Source organism: Ruditapes philippinarum, unplaced genomic scaffold (genome assembly GCF_026571515.1).
Source record: "Ruditapes philippinarum isolate M1 unplaced genomic scaffold, ASM2657151v2 ctg267_1_1_1_1, whole genome shotgun sequence".
Classification (NCBI taxonomy): domain Eukaryota; kingdom Metazoa; phylum Mollusca; class Bivalvia; order Venerida; family Veneridae; genus Ruditapes; species Ruditapes philippinarum.
In genome coordinates this window covers 226161-243933 of record NW_026855002.1, presented here as the reverse complement: position 1 = coordinate 243933, position 17773 = coordinate 226161, and the positions used below count along the sequence as shown (strand labels likewise).

General features: G+C 33.4%; 1 protein-coding gene across 3 annotated transcripts in view; it reads right to left on the bottom strand.

The window, feature by feature from the left end:
• LOC132741780 (uncharacterized) overlaps positions 1–16588 on the bottom strand; it is a 95362-nt gene extending 78774 nt beyond the window's left edge. For 2 of the 3 annotated variants that reach the window (XM_060730039.1, XM_060730044.1), the window contains exon 1: positions 16478–16588. In XM_060730039.1, coding sequence (XP_060586022.1) covers positions 16478–16564 — 87 coding nt within the window. In that variant the 5' untranslated portion in view covers positions 16565–16588. Of the gene's footprint in view, positions 1–9657; positions 9782–10466; positions 11161–16477 lie in introns of those variants that run through there. The other variant, XM_060730038.1, reaches the window with a different exon arrangement.
• Between the last annotated feature and the right edge of the window lie 1185 nt (positions 16589–17773).

Genomic DNA, 17773 nt, shown 5'->3' with positions numbered 1-17773 from the left:
TTTTTCTCTTAAAGCAGATGGTACTCTAACAAATCCATGTCCAATAAAAAACATAAAACTCTAACAAAACAAAAATTGTTGTGCATACTTTTGAAAAGAGACATTATTTCCTTTTGAAGCTTAATTAGAAAAAAAGACTGATTAAAATCTTACAGTTAAAGCAAAAAAGTATCTTTGTTTGGTAGCCAAAATAACTGACAGATGAGAAAGGCGAGATATAGTGTAATAGACCTGACCAATATTTGGAGATTTTGTCCCGCCTTTCTCCCTGTCTGTAAGGCATAGAGATAAACTGTTTGTTTAACAGCAATAACCAGTGCATTTCAATAACTGACATGTGAGAAAGATGGGATATAGTGAAATAGACTTGACTTAATATTTGGGAAGCTTGTTCCGCCTTTTCTCCCTGTCTGTAAGGGGTTTAGTAGATAAACTGTTTAACTGCAATTTCCATTGTGGTTCCTCTGGTCATCGTACATATTAATGTAAAAAAGATAAAAACCTTACACAAACACCAAAGCAATTTTTATCATATTATTTCCATTAAACATCATATTATATCTAATCCTATGTTTGGCGAAATTATTGGTGTGAATCCTCCATAAGCATATAACTATATAGATATGTACAAGCAAAACAGTTTCTGTTAAAATCAGCACAAATTATTTATCTTTTTATCAGCACAAACTTTTTAAACATTGCGTTAAAAAATCAGCATAAATGTTATATCAAAACAGAACACAGCAAATCTTTCAAGCAGCAAATCCATATATCCTACTCATACTCTATTACTTTTTTATGTTAATACTTAGTTGGCGACGCAACGTAGCGATATGGCACCTTTTATAGCATACAGCAACAAAAGCGGGTCCGGAAAAAACATGGTAACCCCTCTCTAATAAATTAAACTTGGCCGAAGCTGATGGCCAAATGGGACTTGCAGGACAGTCCTACCGGCAAACAAAAGCAGCAAGGACATGTAAGAATATGGGGATCCTCGCCAAAAGTACAAGTAGGGCCAAAATCCAGGCACTGGTTTCACAATTGATTAAGAAATGACTCCAAATTATAATAACCATGATTGCTGCCCCACTAATATGTGTTCTAGTCATTGATAAAAATCATGTTACATGCCTCAGATAAATGTTTCCCTGGGACATAATTAACCTAATCGACTTGAACTAGATTGCGATGGCGCAAAAAGAAGCCCCCACTGTTTTTGATTACCCTTACGAAATAAGTGTTAAACTATTTACGGGCCGCTTGTAGCCCTTTTGTTTCTTTGTCCCAGTCACGAGGAAGAATCTCTGACCATATAATAGTAACCAACGGCTACTGCTCTTTTATGAAAGAAACCAGTCGTTTAAAGATTGTCTTGAGATCTTTGATTGGCGTGTTCTTCAAGTCATTACCTTCCACATGTAGAATCAAGTACTGAGGTGGATCACCCACATTCAAAACTATACACAGTTTTCTTCGTGTCCTACTTAGTGTTAAACCACTAAAACCCTGCCGCTATTAATGGGATTTAAACCTAGACTGCCATCTTCTGGTATCTGCCTTGCTACCGGATAAACCCTCTTTAAAATGGATGACCCCACCAACCATACTACAGGTGAACCTTAAATAACTTGAAAGCTGTTAGTTTCCAGTGTCAATATGAGAAGGGGAAAATATATACATGTATATGCATACTTTCATGCACTAAACACTAGAAAAAATAATACTGAGGAGTTCCTCCTTTATAAAAAAATCATGCATTATGTACACGTTATGCAGGCTTAATCTGACTGAATGTATGATTTATGTACACGTTATGCAGGCTTAATCTGACTGAATATATGATTTATGTACACGTTATGCAGGCTGAATCTGACTGAATATATGATTTGTACGCATCAGAGGACCATCTACCAGACTGCTTAATTTGCTCTACTGACCATCTCCGTTTGGCAGCACAAGAAGCTGCCCCAAGCGAAACTGTGTGATTTACATGCATGCAAATGGGGGTCCAGCGCAAACACTGCTCTCTTGAGGACTGCTGAAAATTGGTCCATAGTCAGGTGATGACCGTTTAAGTGACATAACAGAGGAACTTGGTCTTTATTCTATATATCTTTTAAGCTGTTCTATTGGACATGAACTACTATCTTTCAACTTTGAAATTTTTATCGATGCCCCCTTTCCAATTTGGTCTGCGTTTGAAAACCTTAAGAGAAGAATTATATGTTCATCTTCTGGACCAAAAGTTATATCCTGTATGCCTAGGCTCTTATTCATATTTATGTCAACTTTATTTGCATTGTACTCCCCAACCCGAAAATAGATGACTACTGTAAAACTGCAGAGAATAGATTACTCATAGGTGTCTCGGGCATACTAACTGAAGTAGTCTGAATAGTCTGATAGTAAATTCAATGTTCATTAGAAGGCCGTATCTACTTCCCTTTGCTTTTACGCAAGCATTCTTAATCCTTATTTATAAACTATGCATGTTAAGTCTCGTCGTCATAAAAAACTTTATTTTATTCTTGAAGTTTAGTTAAAGTTCTACTAGAAGGGTTAAGCTGTCAAAATAGAGTTTCCTTCTTCCTGAAGCTAAAATTGCGTAATGAAAAAAGCTTATAAGATTTAACCTCATATGGAATTCTGTGGGCATGCTCAGGCAAACGTGACCCTAACGAACGTTAACACAAGAGCTGTATTGTATGCGTTAATGTCTACTTTGCGCGCAAAGAAGCCGCTCAACAGTCGTTCTAGTCTCAAGTGAAGACATTAACGGAGAACTGATGAGGGGGGTCGACGGTTCCGGTCTGCAATTGGTGCCATCTGCCACAAAACTTTCCAGCTTGACGAGAAAAGGCTCTGTATATCATTGCACTTTGAATGAGGACCACTGCGACAGAAAAATAATATGTATTCTAGACTTCTACATTTTATCAGGTACGCACTATAAACCCTTCAATTGCATCTAGATCGTTTAGACTTGGACGTCTGCTTATACTAACCTGCACATAAGGCCTCAATATCGATGAAGGGTATTTTCTTATTTGCAAAGCTGTTCCCCGAACAAAGAAGTGCCCAACAACTATTGGACCATTTCAAGAAATGGAGACTCTATCACGCTACTGAATGGTTACACAATAGGTGTGGCCCTAGTGAACACACACCCAATCCCTTTGGAACAACAGCTGCCCAAATGGGCTGATCCGTGCTTGCGATCAAGTAAGACTAAAATCATTCTCTAGGAACATAAGCTTTCTCTGGAATATACGTTAACCCATTGAAACTGTTTCTAACAAAATTAAGCCAGACTGATAAAATCTCTTCCTCGCGCGTGAAACCGAGCATTTTTATAGGGCTTTTGTTGAAGTAGAGTCCATAGCAATTCCTAGACACGACGAAGAAATGCCGAGCTTGACTTATGGCTTGGCAAAAAACTGAGGCTGCCTACTAAGCTCTGCAGCTACGTTAACGAGACTTCCGGTCGTCCAAATGTTGGTAAGTCAATAGCATAAGTTAGATATTTTAGTGGCTTTTATACGGTACGACATTAGCATTTGTGTCAGTCATCCAGACCAGAAAAACCCACAATTGTCGTGGACTTGAACTGAATTTTATGCAAGTAGCAATTGGTTACCCTAAATTACACATATTGCCTTCAAAGGTAACTAGAAATTCTGATCATGTGCTCTGGTTACACCCCTGCAAAAAAAAGTCATAAGAAGGTGACGCCTTAGTTGTCCGATCCCTGTTTCTCGAACATCATAACCATTGTACAAAATGGTTTGAGATTTTCTCAAAAGGTTTGCCTCTGACTACCGACCATTGGAAAAACGATCACCAACATACTAATCTCATCGGCTTCTTAACCTACCATGCAAACTGACACATCTTTTCACCATTACACGGTAAAATTCTATAAGTCTGATTTAAAGCTCGGGCCGAACGCCCCTTAATCATACCGTAATTTCTGCACACCTTGTCGAAGCAGTATATAGGACTGTACAAAACTGATTATCAATCCTCGTCATCGTATACTTGCACCGCGAGAGAACAATTACACATGAGGAATAGTTCTTTATAATCTCAGTTAGGATTAAAACCGAAACAAGTTTCCCCAAACAACAGTGTTATATACTAAAAAATTGCCCTCCCTTACGTTAGTGTTCTGAGGTTTTAGCAACGTTGCCACTAAACACCGTATAGGTCAGTAAAAGCGACTTTCAGCTTAATAGCGACTTTCCAGGCACGAAGAAAGGACTCTTCAGGTGCCCTCAACTACATCTTTTTCAAGCTCATTTTGACTTGTTTCATGAATGTTTGTAACATATTCGTACATTCACTACGGTGATATCGGTAAAACAATTTAAATATTACAATGGAATGTAAACAATTAAAGTATCGTGTATTAAAATCCGCATACATATTAAGAATATTATTTCTATAAATTAAGATTTGTAACATAATTTTTTTCGAACGATTAATGACGTTTATTCATAGCGAGTCTTCAATTTGATATTGATCAAGTGTTTAAATACAACTTATAGTCTGCTCATTTGCAATGATTATCAACGAGCATTTCGTACAAAGACCGATATTATGCTTATAGAGCATAATGAAAGACTCATATATGTCACGTTTATGGCAGAAAAGTATATTCCGCGCTTTTCTGATACAGTTTTTATGACTTAATAAACATTTTAAAAAATGAAAAAAGAAGAAGAAAGAAAAAACATTAAAAACAGCCACAACCTTATCATTATCATCATCAACAACACCAGCACCAGCAACAACAACAACAACAACAAAAACAACAACACATTAACAACATTAACAACAACAAACGAACAAACAAAAAGATGATCAACAACAACAAAATAAGTATATGCATTTCAATATGATTTACGTATACAAATGATTAGGTAAGTTAGGGTTAAAAACGAGCTTTTAATTGAGCATTTCGTACAAAGACCGATATTATGCTCATAGAGCATAATGACAGACTCATATATGTCACGTAAATGAATCCAAATAAAACGATATAATCGCAAAGTATAGTCCGCCATTTTCTTTTCAAGACTTTACATCTTAAGGCCATGACTTATTCAAGCCAATGAAAATGGTCATTTCACCTTCATTGGAAACATAGGCATAAACTAGTAAATGAAATAAATGGAATATTAATGAATATAAAACATTTAATAATCATTATAAGTTACATTATTCATCAAAAGGGTTTTGTACTTTTACGCCATTCCCTTTATGAAGCTTATAAAGCGAAACATGTATTGATACTTACATTTTTGTTGTTTTGTTATCTATTTGTGCTATTATTCATCAAAGAAATAAAGTAATATATGTCAGATATTATCAAAGAAAAAAAATCTTAAATGCATTGACCTATGCCGTTGGAACAGGTATCTTTTATCGTCCCTTTCATAACATATCTTCATATAAATGAAAATAGTTATCTAAATACAACTTTATACACGAGATTCGAAGCAAGGAGTGGGACAGGGGAGTGGTCTGAAGCTGAATGCCATCTTCGTTTTCAATGCTTCTGTGGCGAGCACACCATGCGACTAGTTTGATCTAGCTTCTGAAAGAGTCACTGGCCAGCTGTATATTAATTGCGTTTAGAGATGAAACGGCGCTATTTCATGTTGTATGTAAAAATAAGTTTGTGGTAATATATATATGAGGCCACGAAGATAAGGTTGTGGTCACAAAATTAAATCTTTAGAGGACACTAATTAATTTTTTGACACAAGATGATATTCTAATCACACTTTCATGACGAACTACTTTTAAAGGATTTTCCATGTGGTACTCAATTTTATTTTTGCTGACAATTCTGAAAATGTCAGGCTGTTAAAAGAAAAAGCAAAACTGAAATTGATAAATAACTTAAATACCTTTAGAAAAAAAGAGAAGAAAATTCAAATTTACAATCACCAAATATCGTCTCTTTAATTATTTGTTTCCACATGCAAAACTTTTCTTCATGACATTTGGGCAAATTTAAGTATCCTACGATCAATAACTGCCGTACGTTTTATGAAAACTTGAAAAGCAATGACAGCCATCAGCCCGAAGAGTAAGTAAACAACGTAAGGCTTCCAAGTTTTCCAATTTCCTATCCAGTGTTTGAATGGTTACACATCTGTCTACACTTATTTATTGTCTGTTACAATCCTCAAATAAGTTTGCTTTCTTTTAAAAAAGGTGTATGACTAACAAATCCAAATGATATCCCTCTGAATCAAACTCAATTATTTTCCTCCAGTGAAATACACACCTTTCAAAATTGCGGCCGCTTACATTTAACAAAGCCAGGTCTAAAATAGATTCGCAGTAAGTAACAGAAATATGGATGGATGGTTGTACTACTAGAATTTTTTTTATTATTAAAACAAGCGATCATTCATATTTTTTTAATAAAATGAATAAATCACCGCCATTTAACGGTGATTGTCGAACTTATGTTTTCAACCCAAGACTTCTTGTATTTAATGAGAAATTCAACTATTTTAGGCTCTCAATAGGGAAAACAGATTTTAATATTAACGATAATATTCAGGAAATTTCCTTTTAACGTTAATTTTTTAAGCATAAAATAAAAAGAAAATTTGTTTGTTTGTTGTGTAAGTTGAAATTTTATTTTATCTCGTGAACTTTAAAAATAGTTTTTTTCACTCGTGGCTACGTTACTTGTGAGAATACTGTTTTAAAGCAAACTCGATGAAATAAATGTTTAATAATTTGTATTGGTCCTTTTGGATAATTGCCCTGATGTAATTTACTCTATATAGAAATATATAGAAATGTCCAGCTCCTAGATATCTGACATGTAGCATTGCATTGTCAACCTTTACAAAAGTTGTGTAAATGGTGTCACTCTGATGCCTTTGTAGGTCACAAGAGTTACAAATTAACTTTTTAAAGTGCAATCTTATACAATTTTCTTCTCATAAACTACAATGCCTAGAACATAGAAATTGGCATGTAGAATAACCTGAAAGTCCACTTCAAGAACCTCTACAAATGTTACGAAGATGGTTCCAGTTTAATGAATATGCAGGTCACAAGAGTTAAAAAATATATTATAAAAGGAATCTTTTAATTTTTTTTCAATGAAATGCCATGTCAAGAGCATCGAAATTTTCCACCTTATGGTGCTCTACAAAAGTTACATAACCTATATTCCTGAGATCGATATTGAACTTGCCATAGCAAAAGTAACAAAAAAATGTATATTTTATGTGACTGGTATAAAATATTGATCCACCCATTTAGACCAAATTATTTACTTTTGCCGGCTCGCCACGAACATTTTCTATTTAAGTGGTTATATTGTGGAGTAATATGGAGAATTATTATTATCATAAATTTTCAAATTTTTTGTCATTACATGCTGTACTCACTGTACTCAATCATATTATGGCGCACGCACACGCACGCACACGCACGCACACGCACACACGCACCATCGCACACGCACGCACATACACATATATTTATATTGTTTATACACACACTAAGAGAAGTATTAGATAATTTTGAAGATGAAATCTCTTTATTGATATTTTCATGGAAATAAAAGAGTATTTACTCCAATATTCACTTGGAAAGGCTGGTACATGTGGCTAAAAAAGTATAAGATTAAAGAAAGACAAGAAGATAATCACAAACAACAGGTACTTGCATAATATTCGATGTATACTTCACAAATCAAACTGTTTTCCAAAAATTATGCATGAAAACATATGCCTTTTTACCAGTGTCACCACGGGCCAAATTACCTAACCCATTCCCAGTGGCAAATAATGCCAAATATGCTTATTTTTTCCAAGTTAAAAAATAATCATAATTGAGTCAAAGTTCTCGTTATCAAAGCTCATTCCATTCCAATTCAATATGGAACCAGACTAAGATGTTCAAAAACACATTTCATTGTCAATTTTTATGTTTTTTTTGTGCTTTGAATGATATACAATTTGTTGGATTAACAACCTTGTACATGGTACTGAATATTTTTCCCAATCAAGATGCAAAATTTCTGTGCTAGGAAATTTTCCCCAAAATGTCTAGGAAAAGGCTTGAAACTGAAATTGTTTAGTTTTCATTTCTAATCTGCATACTGAAATAGTCCAAAACTTGTTCATATATAGTACAGCCTAAAATAAAAGAGTGTCAGTGCATGCTCACAGTTTATTAAAGTGTTTGTTAAGAACATACTTTAAATATTTCTGTCAATTGGCATTAAGATACTGCCTATGACAGTTTGTTTCCTTAGCTGAAAATGATCACTTACATGAAATATCATAGTATGGTGTTTTAAGGAGGTGCAAATAAATCCTTCAAGGCATTACAAGGAACTGCAAAATTTACAATACAGTTTTGTTGCCTTGAACAAGACCTCAATTCGATTCAAAATTTACAATACAGTTCATCCTTATGAACATTGTTTACATTTTGATTATTCAAGATTGAAACAAATGAAAATATTCAATAGCAAAGCACAGCTGTGAAGTGGTTGTTTCTCAACCAAATGATTTAAATATAAATAAAAATGTTTCCCTACCCTTTGATTGACCATTTTTCTGCTTAGTGTGCCTCAATTAATAAGATCTGCTTAATTGACAGGCTGTTTTTGAAGTTTGAAGGGATAATCTTTGAAACATTTAAATTGGTTATTAAACTCACAGTTATTTACTATAGCAGAAGTGCTGTGTCAAATAACCAAAATTCTATATTACTTAGTTTTTAAATTATCTCCGTTTATATTATGTCATGATACTTGTTCAGAGAGAGGATTAAAATATTGAAGGAATTTAATTAAAACTTCACACAGTGAAAGAGATTAGCATGAGGAGTGCATTGTACAAAAGCCATCATAAGTTTCAATGACATGGCCACATTCATATAATGTGATGCAAAAATATTGACCATTTGAGTGCTTTCTTGATTCTGATACAGAAAATTTAATATATTTATATCACAATTGATTATTTTTTCATAGCTTGGTCTCCCTTTATTATGTCATGTGTTAAAATAGTCGAGCTTGCAGCTTCCTCTGGCAGCTCTTATTTCACTTGTACTTGTCAAAAAAGGGCCAATAACGGTTTGTGATGGACTTACACGTACATGTAACCTAAATATTATATTTGAACATGTGTGTCATAGAATAATTGTATCAACTACTGTTCATTTACTGAACTGTGTACTTTATATTTATCAACTGGCAACACCCGTCACACATTGAATTATCTGCCCCCGAAATAGTAAAAAATGGTAATTTTGATCCTTCAAGTACGTCCCAACTGCAGTGCCTTCAGCACTTTGATTAAGTTATAAGATTAAAGTGTTGAGTAATAAATCTAAGAAATGGTTTATTAATTATAGATGTTAATAATAACCAAGTTTTCAGTGATAAATTTCAAGAAATAAGTTGTCTTATAGAATTAATAATTCTTCTGAAAAATATTATATAATTTATGATATAAAATATTAGTGATTTATACTGAAGGAATCTTTAAGCTTTTAGCCTTTTTTTTTATAAGTAGAAATGATCATATTATTTTGAAGAATATAACATTTTCATTCATAAGTCATTTCGTCATGTTTGAAAAATGTAGAAAAACAACATACTACCTATATAAGGCGATGTTTTTAGATTAACAACCCAATCTGGGAAACAGTTATTGCCAAATTCTGTTATTGGCTTTTGCCATTGATTCAATGCTGATCCAAGTTCTCTATGACTCTCATTGTCTTCCTTTCAATATAATTATGATAGATAAGTCTTATACTAGCTGTACCGAATTTCAAATTCATATAAATTTTATTACAGTATATAAAATCTATTGAATTAAATGAACTTGTCCCTATCTGATTAATAACAAATTTCATTTAAAGCAGATATATTGACATTATCAAACAGCAATTTATTAATCATACGTTTAAGAAGCTGATAGCGGGATAAAAGAAGCAATGTAAGAGTTATTTCAATGAAATTTAGTTTATCAAAACCGCGATTACAATCACTTACGCCCAAACAATCTCAGTATAATCAATAAGTCCCGAATGCTAAATTTTAAGAATGGTATAAAACATACTTTTGAAAATAGACCGTTCCCCAAGTCTGTTAGTGTTATTTATACAGTAGCATACAGTCAACATGTTTCGCTCGTTGCTACATAATTTAAACAACAAAAACAACAACAACAAAACAATTAAAATAAAACACTCGTTTTGACCATTTCATTTGGTTAATCTCATATTTCTTCATTAAATTGAACAATAAAGTTTTGAAATTACAAGTATTTAAGCAAAAATATTTCTGTAAAACCAATATGTAATGTTGACGTTTTGTCTCATTTTCAATTCAAGCAGTGTACCCAATTGAACATATACAAGCACATTACTAAAGAATATATTAACCCAAAAATTAAATCACATACCGTGTTACTACTTTCAGCAATTAACTTTGAAGCATAGCTTATATTTTCCGCCACCACTCCTATAAAAGGTCCGTATTGCGTCGCCATTTTTGAAAATCAATAATGGATCGGTTATTAGTTGTTAAGAAATATTGTAAAATGCATGCAGCAGTTTTGAAAAATTATTTTGATAAAAAAATAGGTCAATCACTTGTTAAATGGCTCGATTGTAATTTATAACCATCGCCTGTTGTATGAAAAGAAATAAATCTATGAAGTTTACACAGTTGTCAAAGTTGTAGATAATTCCCGTTTCTTTCTATTGATAAATAATAAAACACGTTTCAACTTAATCAATTCAGGTACTTGCTGCATAGAAATGTTAGGTGAATGGTACACGCAAAAAAAATACATTTTATGAAAAACGTTAATAGTGATAAACATTGAGGTAAGTATATATTGAAAGCGTCTGTTATTGTCACATTTTAGACAAACAGCTGATTGAAAATTACATAAAAGACATTATTTAAACTAAAAATGTTTCTAATATCACATTCTCTGATCTAATATCTTTATGATATCCTATTTAAGCATTTATACATTCTAATGACTGTCTGTCAAGTTACAAATACAAATGTGTCATTATAAAAATAACGCATGTCTCTCAGGGTAATAGTGCATAAAAGCACCCCGAGAACTAAAATAACACCCGAGGCTACCCGGGGGTTATTACAGTTCAAGGGCATTTTACCTGAGATACAATTGTTATTTTCGATAAATTCAAACGTGCCAGTCGGCTATGACCGAAGCTATCCGATTATGTGGTTCCCAAACTTAAAAGCGCTGCGCATTTTGCACACGGCAAAGCTTGGGCCACATAATCGGATAGCTTCGTTCATAGCCGACTGGTCCATTGAATTTATCGAAAGATTTTGTCAATGAAGAAAAACGGCGATAATCTTGATGTTTATTTCGGCTGTTGCGTTGTTTATATTACCGTTGAAGTTAAAAATTGACCATCATCGTGAAGAATTATATCTTCTGTGTCGATGGACCAAAGGATTATGTGAAAATATTGGAAATGGAATAAAATACATGGTGATTATGACGGTAGGGGTGCGGATTTTTTCCGGCGAACATTTTTATCTTGTGTATTATTATAGATGTTGAAATATGATTTTTTTTCAAAACGGCTTATATTAAGTTTTTTTTGATATATGTGATCAGTACATGTGCTGGGATTGACAAATATGCATTTTATTTGGATTTTAAAGGCGTTTTGAGCTCCAAACCGCAAGTGTCTGTGGATATTCATATCGAATTTATACCATATTACGTCATATTAGGCTATACAGTATACAGTTTACATGAGGTGTAATAATAAACAAATGTTTCCTCCTAGCAATGTATTTTTTTTTTCATTTTTAATTCTAAATTTACAGACAGTACTGTTTAATTCTATATCTCTTGGGTTTGAATGTCAATATGAAAGTCATTGCAGAGGTACAGTTGAAGTGACCGGATGAAATAATTACATGACAAATAACAACGAAAGTCACCTGCATCGTCCCGGAGTCAACCCCGGATCGCCTGATTCACAGAACAACGCTCTACCTACTGAAATTAGCTAAATCGACGGAAGTTAAAGGACAGTGCATTTATATTACATAGTTGTTAAAATGGTCTCCCTTTATAATACTTTATAATGCTTATCCAAAAAGTAAAGGGGATTTAAGGACAAGCTATTCAAGGTGTTTGATATAAAGTTCATGTACAGATATATTGTGTGAACTTTGCATGACTATAGAGAATTTATCTAGAAAAGGGTTGGGCCAATCTTTACCCCTATTGTGATGATTGATGTAACAATAGTAGAGGTCCAATTAGCAATAATACATGCCAAAATCTTAGCTATGTGCATTTTAATTTCACACGATGAAACTAAATTGTGGTTTACTATATCATTTTGTGATCCCCGGGGCGGGGAAAATGTTTGCTCAAGGAGAATGATTTGTATCAGGTTTGTGGAGGACTACACAGGCAATGCTACATGCCAAATTTCTAAACTCTGGGTATAGAATAAGATATTCTTGTCTTTTTCTAACATAAGTCTATATAAATCAAGTGACTTCCAGGGCGAGGCAAATATTACATTACATCTTTCTAAGCTCGGGGTCGCACTAATTCATTATGTATGAATTTCAAAATTCCGTGTCCGCTCTGTATGTTTTAAACCTATGGAAATAAATTAAAACTAGTAAATAGAAATTTTAATTCTTACTTATAATGAAACAATGTGCAGAACCTAGGTTTAATCTTCCTCAAACCAGAATAAAAATAAAAACATGAATGAGGATTAAAAGAATGCAATTCAATTTCACATGGAAATGATTTTAGCAAATTAGGGATGAAATAGTGTTAAAGATACCACTAAGGCTTAAAGGTTACTTGTGCTAAACTTTACTAGTCAATATTCGTGAAGAACACAGATGGTAATGATTTCCGATTGTCTTGAGAATTTCAGAATAAAGGTTGTTGGAAGTAATGATCGTGTAGTAAGCTACATTCTAGTTGACATATACAACTTCTTCAAAACAAAAAGCTAATCAAAAACTTTAAAATTGCAGCTTGAAGAGCGCGACAGAGCTAAAAATTACTGGCAACGTGGGGTCAAGCCGTTGTTTCCTTGAGCATATGTTTTTTACAGTCATTGCATAGCAGTGGATTGTTCTAGGAACGGTTTCGAGAGTCTGTTTATGATCACAATTGAACTTAAGTATATTTCTTTATAAGAATCTGGAAAAAGGGTGATCCGTCGGAAGCATAAAAGACAACAAAGTTACATGAAAACTGCATAATTACTCAGTGTGATTATTAAACAGTGCAACAATCCTTCACGCACCTCTAGCATCGGCTTGAGTGGTACCTAATTTTCAACACTTAATATGACGTTATCAATTAACTTAATGAGTATATTCGTGTTTCATTCAATTATCTGCAATACATACGGTATAAATACTTCTACACAGTAGAATAACGAAAGTACTGTAGCATGACTAACAAGCTAATACAATTGCATGTGCACCATGTCTTGCGACTACAAGCACTTGCTACTTCTCAGCACTGTACCTTTCTCGGGGGCCAGTATATTTAAACTCGTACCTTTCTAGCATAAACAGAAAGTTCACTCGTTTTAATAGTGATTTTTATCTACGTCAACAAATAAATTTGATAAACTTCATACATATATCATAATCAGAATTGATAATTGTAGTCAGTATATGTTATATAAACAATGCAAAATATCATCGATATCATAATATGATTTTTATATGATATGATATAAGATAAGATTTTCGATAAAATCACCATATACAATGTTTACAATGATATTTACAATATTATATTATTCATTTCATCTAAACACAAAATAATCAGAAAACTATAAAATAACTGAAAAATATTTCAAAATTAATACAACGTCAAACAATGTGTTGAACTTGTTGGTTTGATCCCGTGTGTTGCATGAAATTCTTCAATATAAGAGAATCTTTTGCTCATATGGAACATATTAAGTTCTTTCTTGACTGTACATGTTCATTGGTTGATTAATGATAATAATTATTTATTTCTGTCTCAAACACAATACAATGTACATGAAAGATTTGATTCATAGTTTAAACAAGATATATTTGGCAATAAGTCTATCATAAAATCATGCCTCCAATTGATATCTCTATCAAATACATGCCTTTACCTATTTCACTTGAAAATTCCGACATTATAGTAACCGCTTCATGGTCTCCACCTCTTCTTTCGAACCCAATATCTTTGAGAAGATGATTTTCATACGAGAGTTCTGCTTGAAGAAGGGATTCATTAGGAATTTTTCGGTACAGATCAAATCGAAGAGCATCCCTGTTTAAAGGATAATTGTGGAACATGCGGCCAATCTGAGAATTGGAGTAAAAGAAATGCGGTAAGTGCCTCTTCTCCAAGCTCGTACGCAAAAGATTGAGACATAACTCTAAAGCTCGTCTGACATCATCAATTCTTACACTCGGATAAAGATGGCATGTATACATGATCACATATAATGCTATCTGCTTCAGATGGTAGGATTTCAGCACCGTGACAATAGGCGGCGGTGGTCTGTTTTCACTTTTCGCTATCGACTTTGTTTTTGTAAAGTAGGTCTTCAGTATTCGCAGAGCAGTGAGTATGAAGATTTGTTTATGGTCGGTTCTAGCAACATCCAAGGTGTATCTTTCATAGCCAGCGGAATTGATATGCCAAACCAAAACTTGGTCTGCAATCTCTAATGATCTTGTAGCATCCTCCTCTTTCCATTTGCAGACAGCGTGTATCACAGCGTTAACAGGACGGCCATTATATGTGGTATGACTGTCTTCCCTTAAACGTATGGCAGGAACAATGTCCAAATCAATTTCCCGAACGATGTCAGAACGGTTTCTGATTTGGCCTTGATTCATAAACAAATCGTTTGCATCATCGTCAATATGTATCGTTATGTTCACAGCGGGAGGATTCATTTTTCTGGTAATATGAAAATTCCCTTTTCTGGAGCGTTGCATTGCTTCTATTTTCTCTTCAATAGCGCGGGAAGATTTGTCTATCAATGATTCAAACACTCCTTGATGAAGCTTACGAGAACTTAAATAGAAGGTGCCATCTCTTTCTTCAAATACACTTTCCCGCCAAAGCTTTGGAAATCGAGCCTGTAAATATTGACTGCTTCCGTCTACCTTGAGGTAACAAAATCCAGGGACATATTTTCTATTTTTGTAAATATGTTGCTCTGAAAGTTGTAACCCCTCGATGTGAAACTCCAAAACAGTATCATATTCATCCGGTTTGATTACTTTCAGACCGTCTCTTGAACTGCCTTGGCGAATGTAGGAATCAATACGTAGATATTCGTAGTCAGTTGAAGCTTTTACTTGCAACTCCTTCAACAGCAATTCCATGACAGCATCGACTGCATCACGAGAACGTGCCCATTCTTTTCTTCCGAAGTCTATTTCACCTGGAAGATAATGATGATGGTAATGATAATAATGAAACTATAAGCTTCATTTCGAAGAATATTGCTGCTTAAGTTGCTGTGTCAATGGCAACAGAACATCAATTACCTTTACGTTCTCATTCATTTGTTTTAATAATTTACCAAAATTTGTTATTTATCATACGCACACCCGTTGCTCTGCCCTATTGACCTTTCCTGTTTTTAGGTACCGTGTAGGTACCTTACTTGACCTGAGTTGCTGGATTTTGTTGGGGGCTGGGTTAAGAGATTTCGTCTTGTCGACCTAGGTTCTTATATTTCACTGATAAGGACTCAGAACAATTATAACAAATGAGTTTTATAACTAGAAATGTGTTATCTATAAAAAAAGAAAAAAAAAAAACACGGGACATTTGAACATTTTACAAACCTTCATTCTATTTTTCAAAACAATGTTAAAAGGGAATTTTAAATAAAAAACTTTACCAATAACGGGACGCTTTTTAGATTTACCCAAAACCCACTGTTTGGTCAAAAGCCATACTCGGTTTAAATTTGGTTTGCCATTGATTCAGTTTCTGAAACCAAGCATTTTCTAGCGCCCTCATAAACTCTCCTTAAAATTATTTTAAAAAAACTGGATAAATGTTTGTCCCTTGTAAGGGATTTTAAACACAACAAAAAAATTTTATGAACAGTTTTATCATCCCCTTTATTTCCCTAGCTCCGGCTTGAGCGCTAGTCATTTTCATTTGTTGGAATTTATAATCCCTATAGACCAGAATAAACATTGATAAGTAGTGTTGTTTACAATTAAAAGCAATACTTATACATAAGTTCGAAAAGTAAACTGATTAAATAATAAAAAAACAAGAACTGAAGTTACTATATATAAAAATGTATCGATGTATGCTTGTTTTCCAGCATTGCGTCTACATGCTCATGAAAAAAATACACAGTTAAAAACGCTCAAAAACAACATAAAGAAAATCAAGTATGACAGTACCGTTTCAGTACTTCCGGCAATCCTTCGCGATGCATAACTAATATCCGCCTCCGATACCCCTGCCATAGGTCCATAATGCATCGCCATCTTGTTGTATAATGATTAAGTTTAAAAAAAAAACTGCGCAATATAGGAAAGTACAGTGTGCATTTTCGGAAAACCGATAATAAACCAGATACCTGTAGATTGTTCATAGGGAATATATAAATAGCAAATTTAGGTCACGCATTTTTCTTACGTCATCGAATAAGTAAAATGTCAATAACATAGTTATGAAAAATGTGATCTTTCGACACAACAAAGCACTTGTAATGAAGAAATAAAGTTTGGTATACCATTTCATAAGTTTAACAAAGGCCATTAAATACAATAAATAAATAGATAAATAATAATAATAATAATAATGCTAATTAAAAAAAAACACAAAACAAACCAAAAGCAAAAACAAGTGGATCTTATTTCTTCATTTAAATGTTTAATTCCTATACCGGGTTATTTAATCATTGTTTTTTATTATATATTTTTTCCGCTCATAATACGGAACAGACTGCGATAACTTTTTTATCTTACAAGTAAGCATTAATTGAGTAGAAATATTTTATTCAAAGAAATCATATGTACATTAAATTTGCCAGTTATATAAATGTATCATTGTCTCGTGCCTTACTAACTGTTAGCTGTCAATCTCGTATAAGATGTTGTAAAGTCATGACTTTTATTATCCCAGTGTAGCAATTGGATAACAAGTTAGCCAATTTACATAAAACTGTTAACACTGGAAAGGTCCATTAGGCTGTGAAGCAGTTATCAATATTTTATGATACCCAACTTAAGCATAGCATATCTAAATGTTTAGACAAATCCCACCCCCTTCTACACCGAAACCCATTCAATTAGGTAGTATTTTAATAGCAAATACATGTATATCAGACTTAAATCACGCAATAAATGATAATGTGTTTAGTTACGATACATGCATTTTGAAAAAGATTAAAATGAATTAGATAGGTAAACTGATTAAATAATAATGATAAAAAACATATGTTGAAATTACTATATATGAAAATGTATCGATTTTCTTGTTTTCCAGCATTTTCATGTACATGCAAAAAATACTTAGTTTAGAAATGCTAGAAACAAAGAGAAAGGAAATCAATTATGAAAATATCGTTTCAGTACTTTCGGCAATCTTTTTCGATGCATGACCAATATCGTCCTCCGATATTCTTATCATAGGTCCATAATTCATTGTCATAATGATTAGGTTGTTTTAAAAACTGCGCAATATATGAAAAC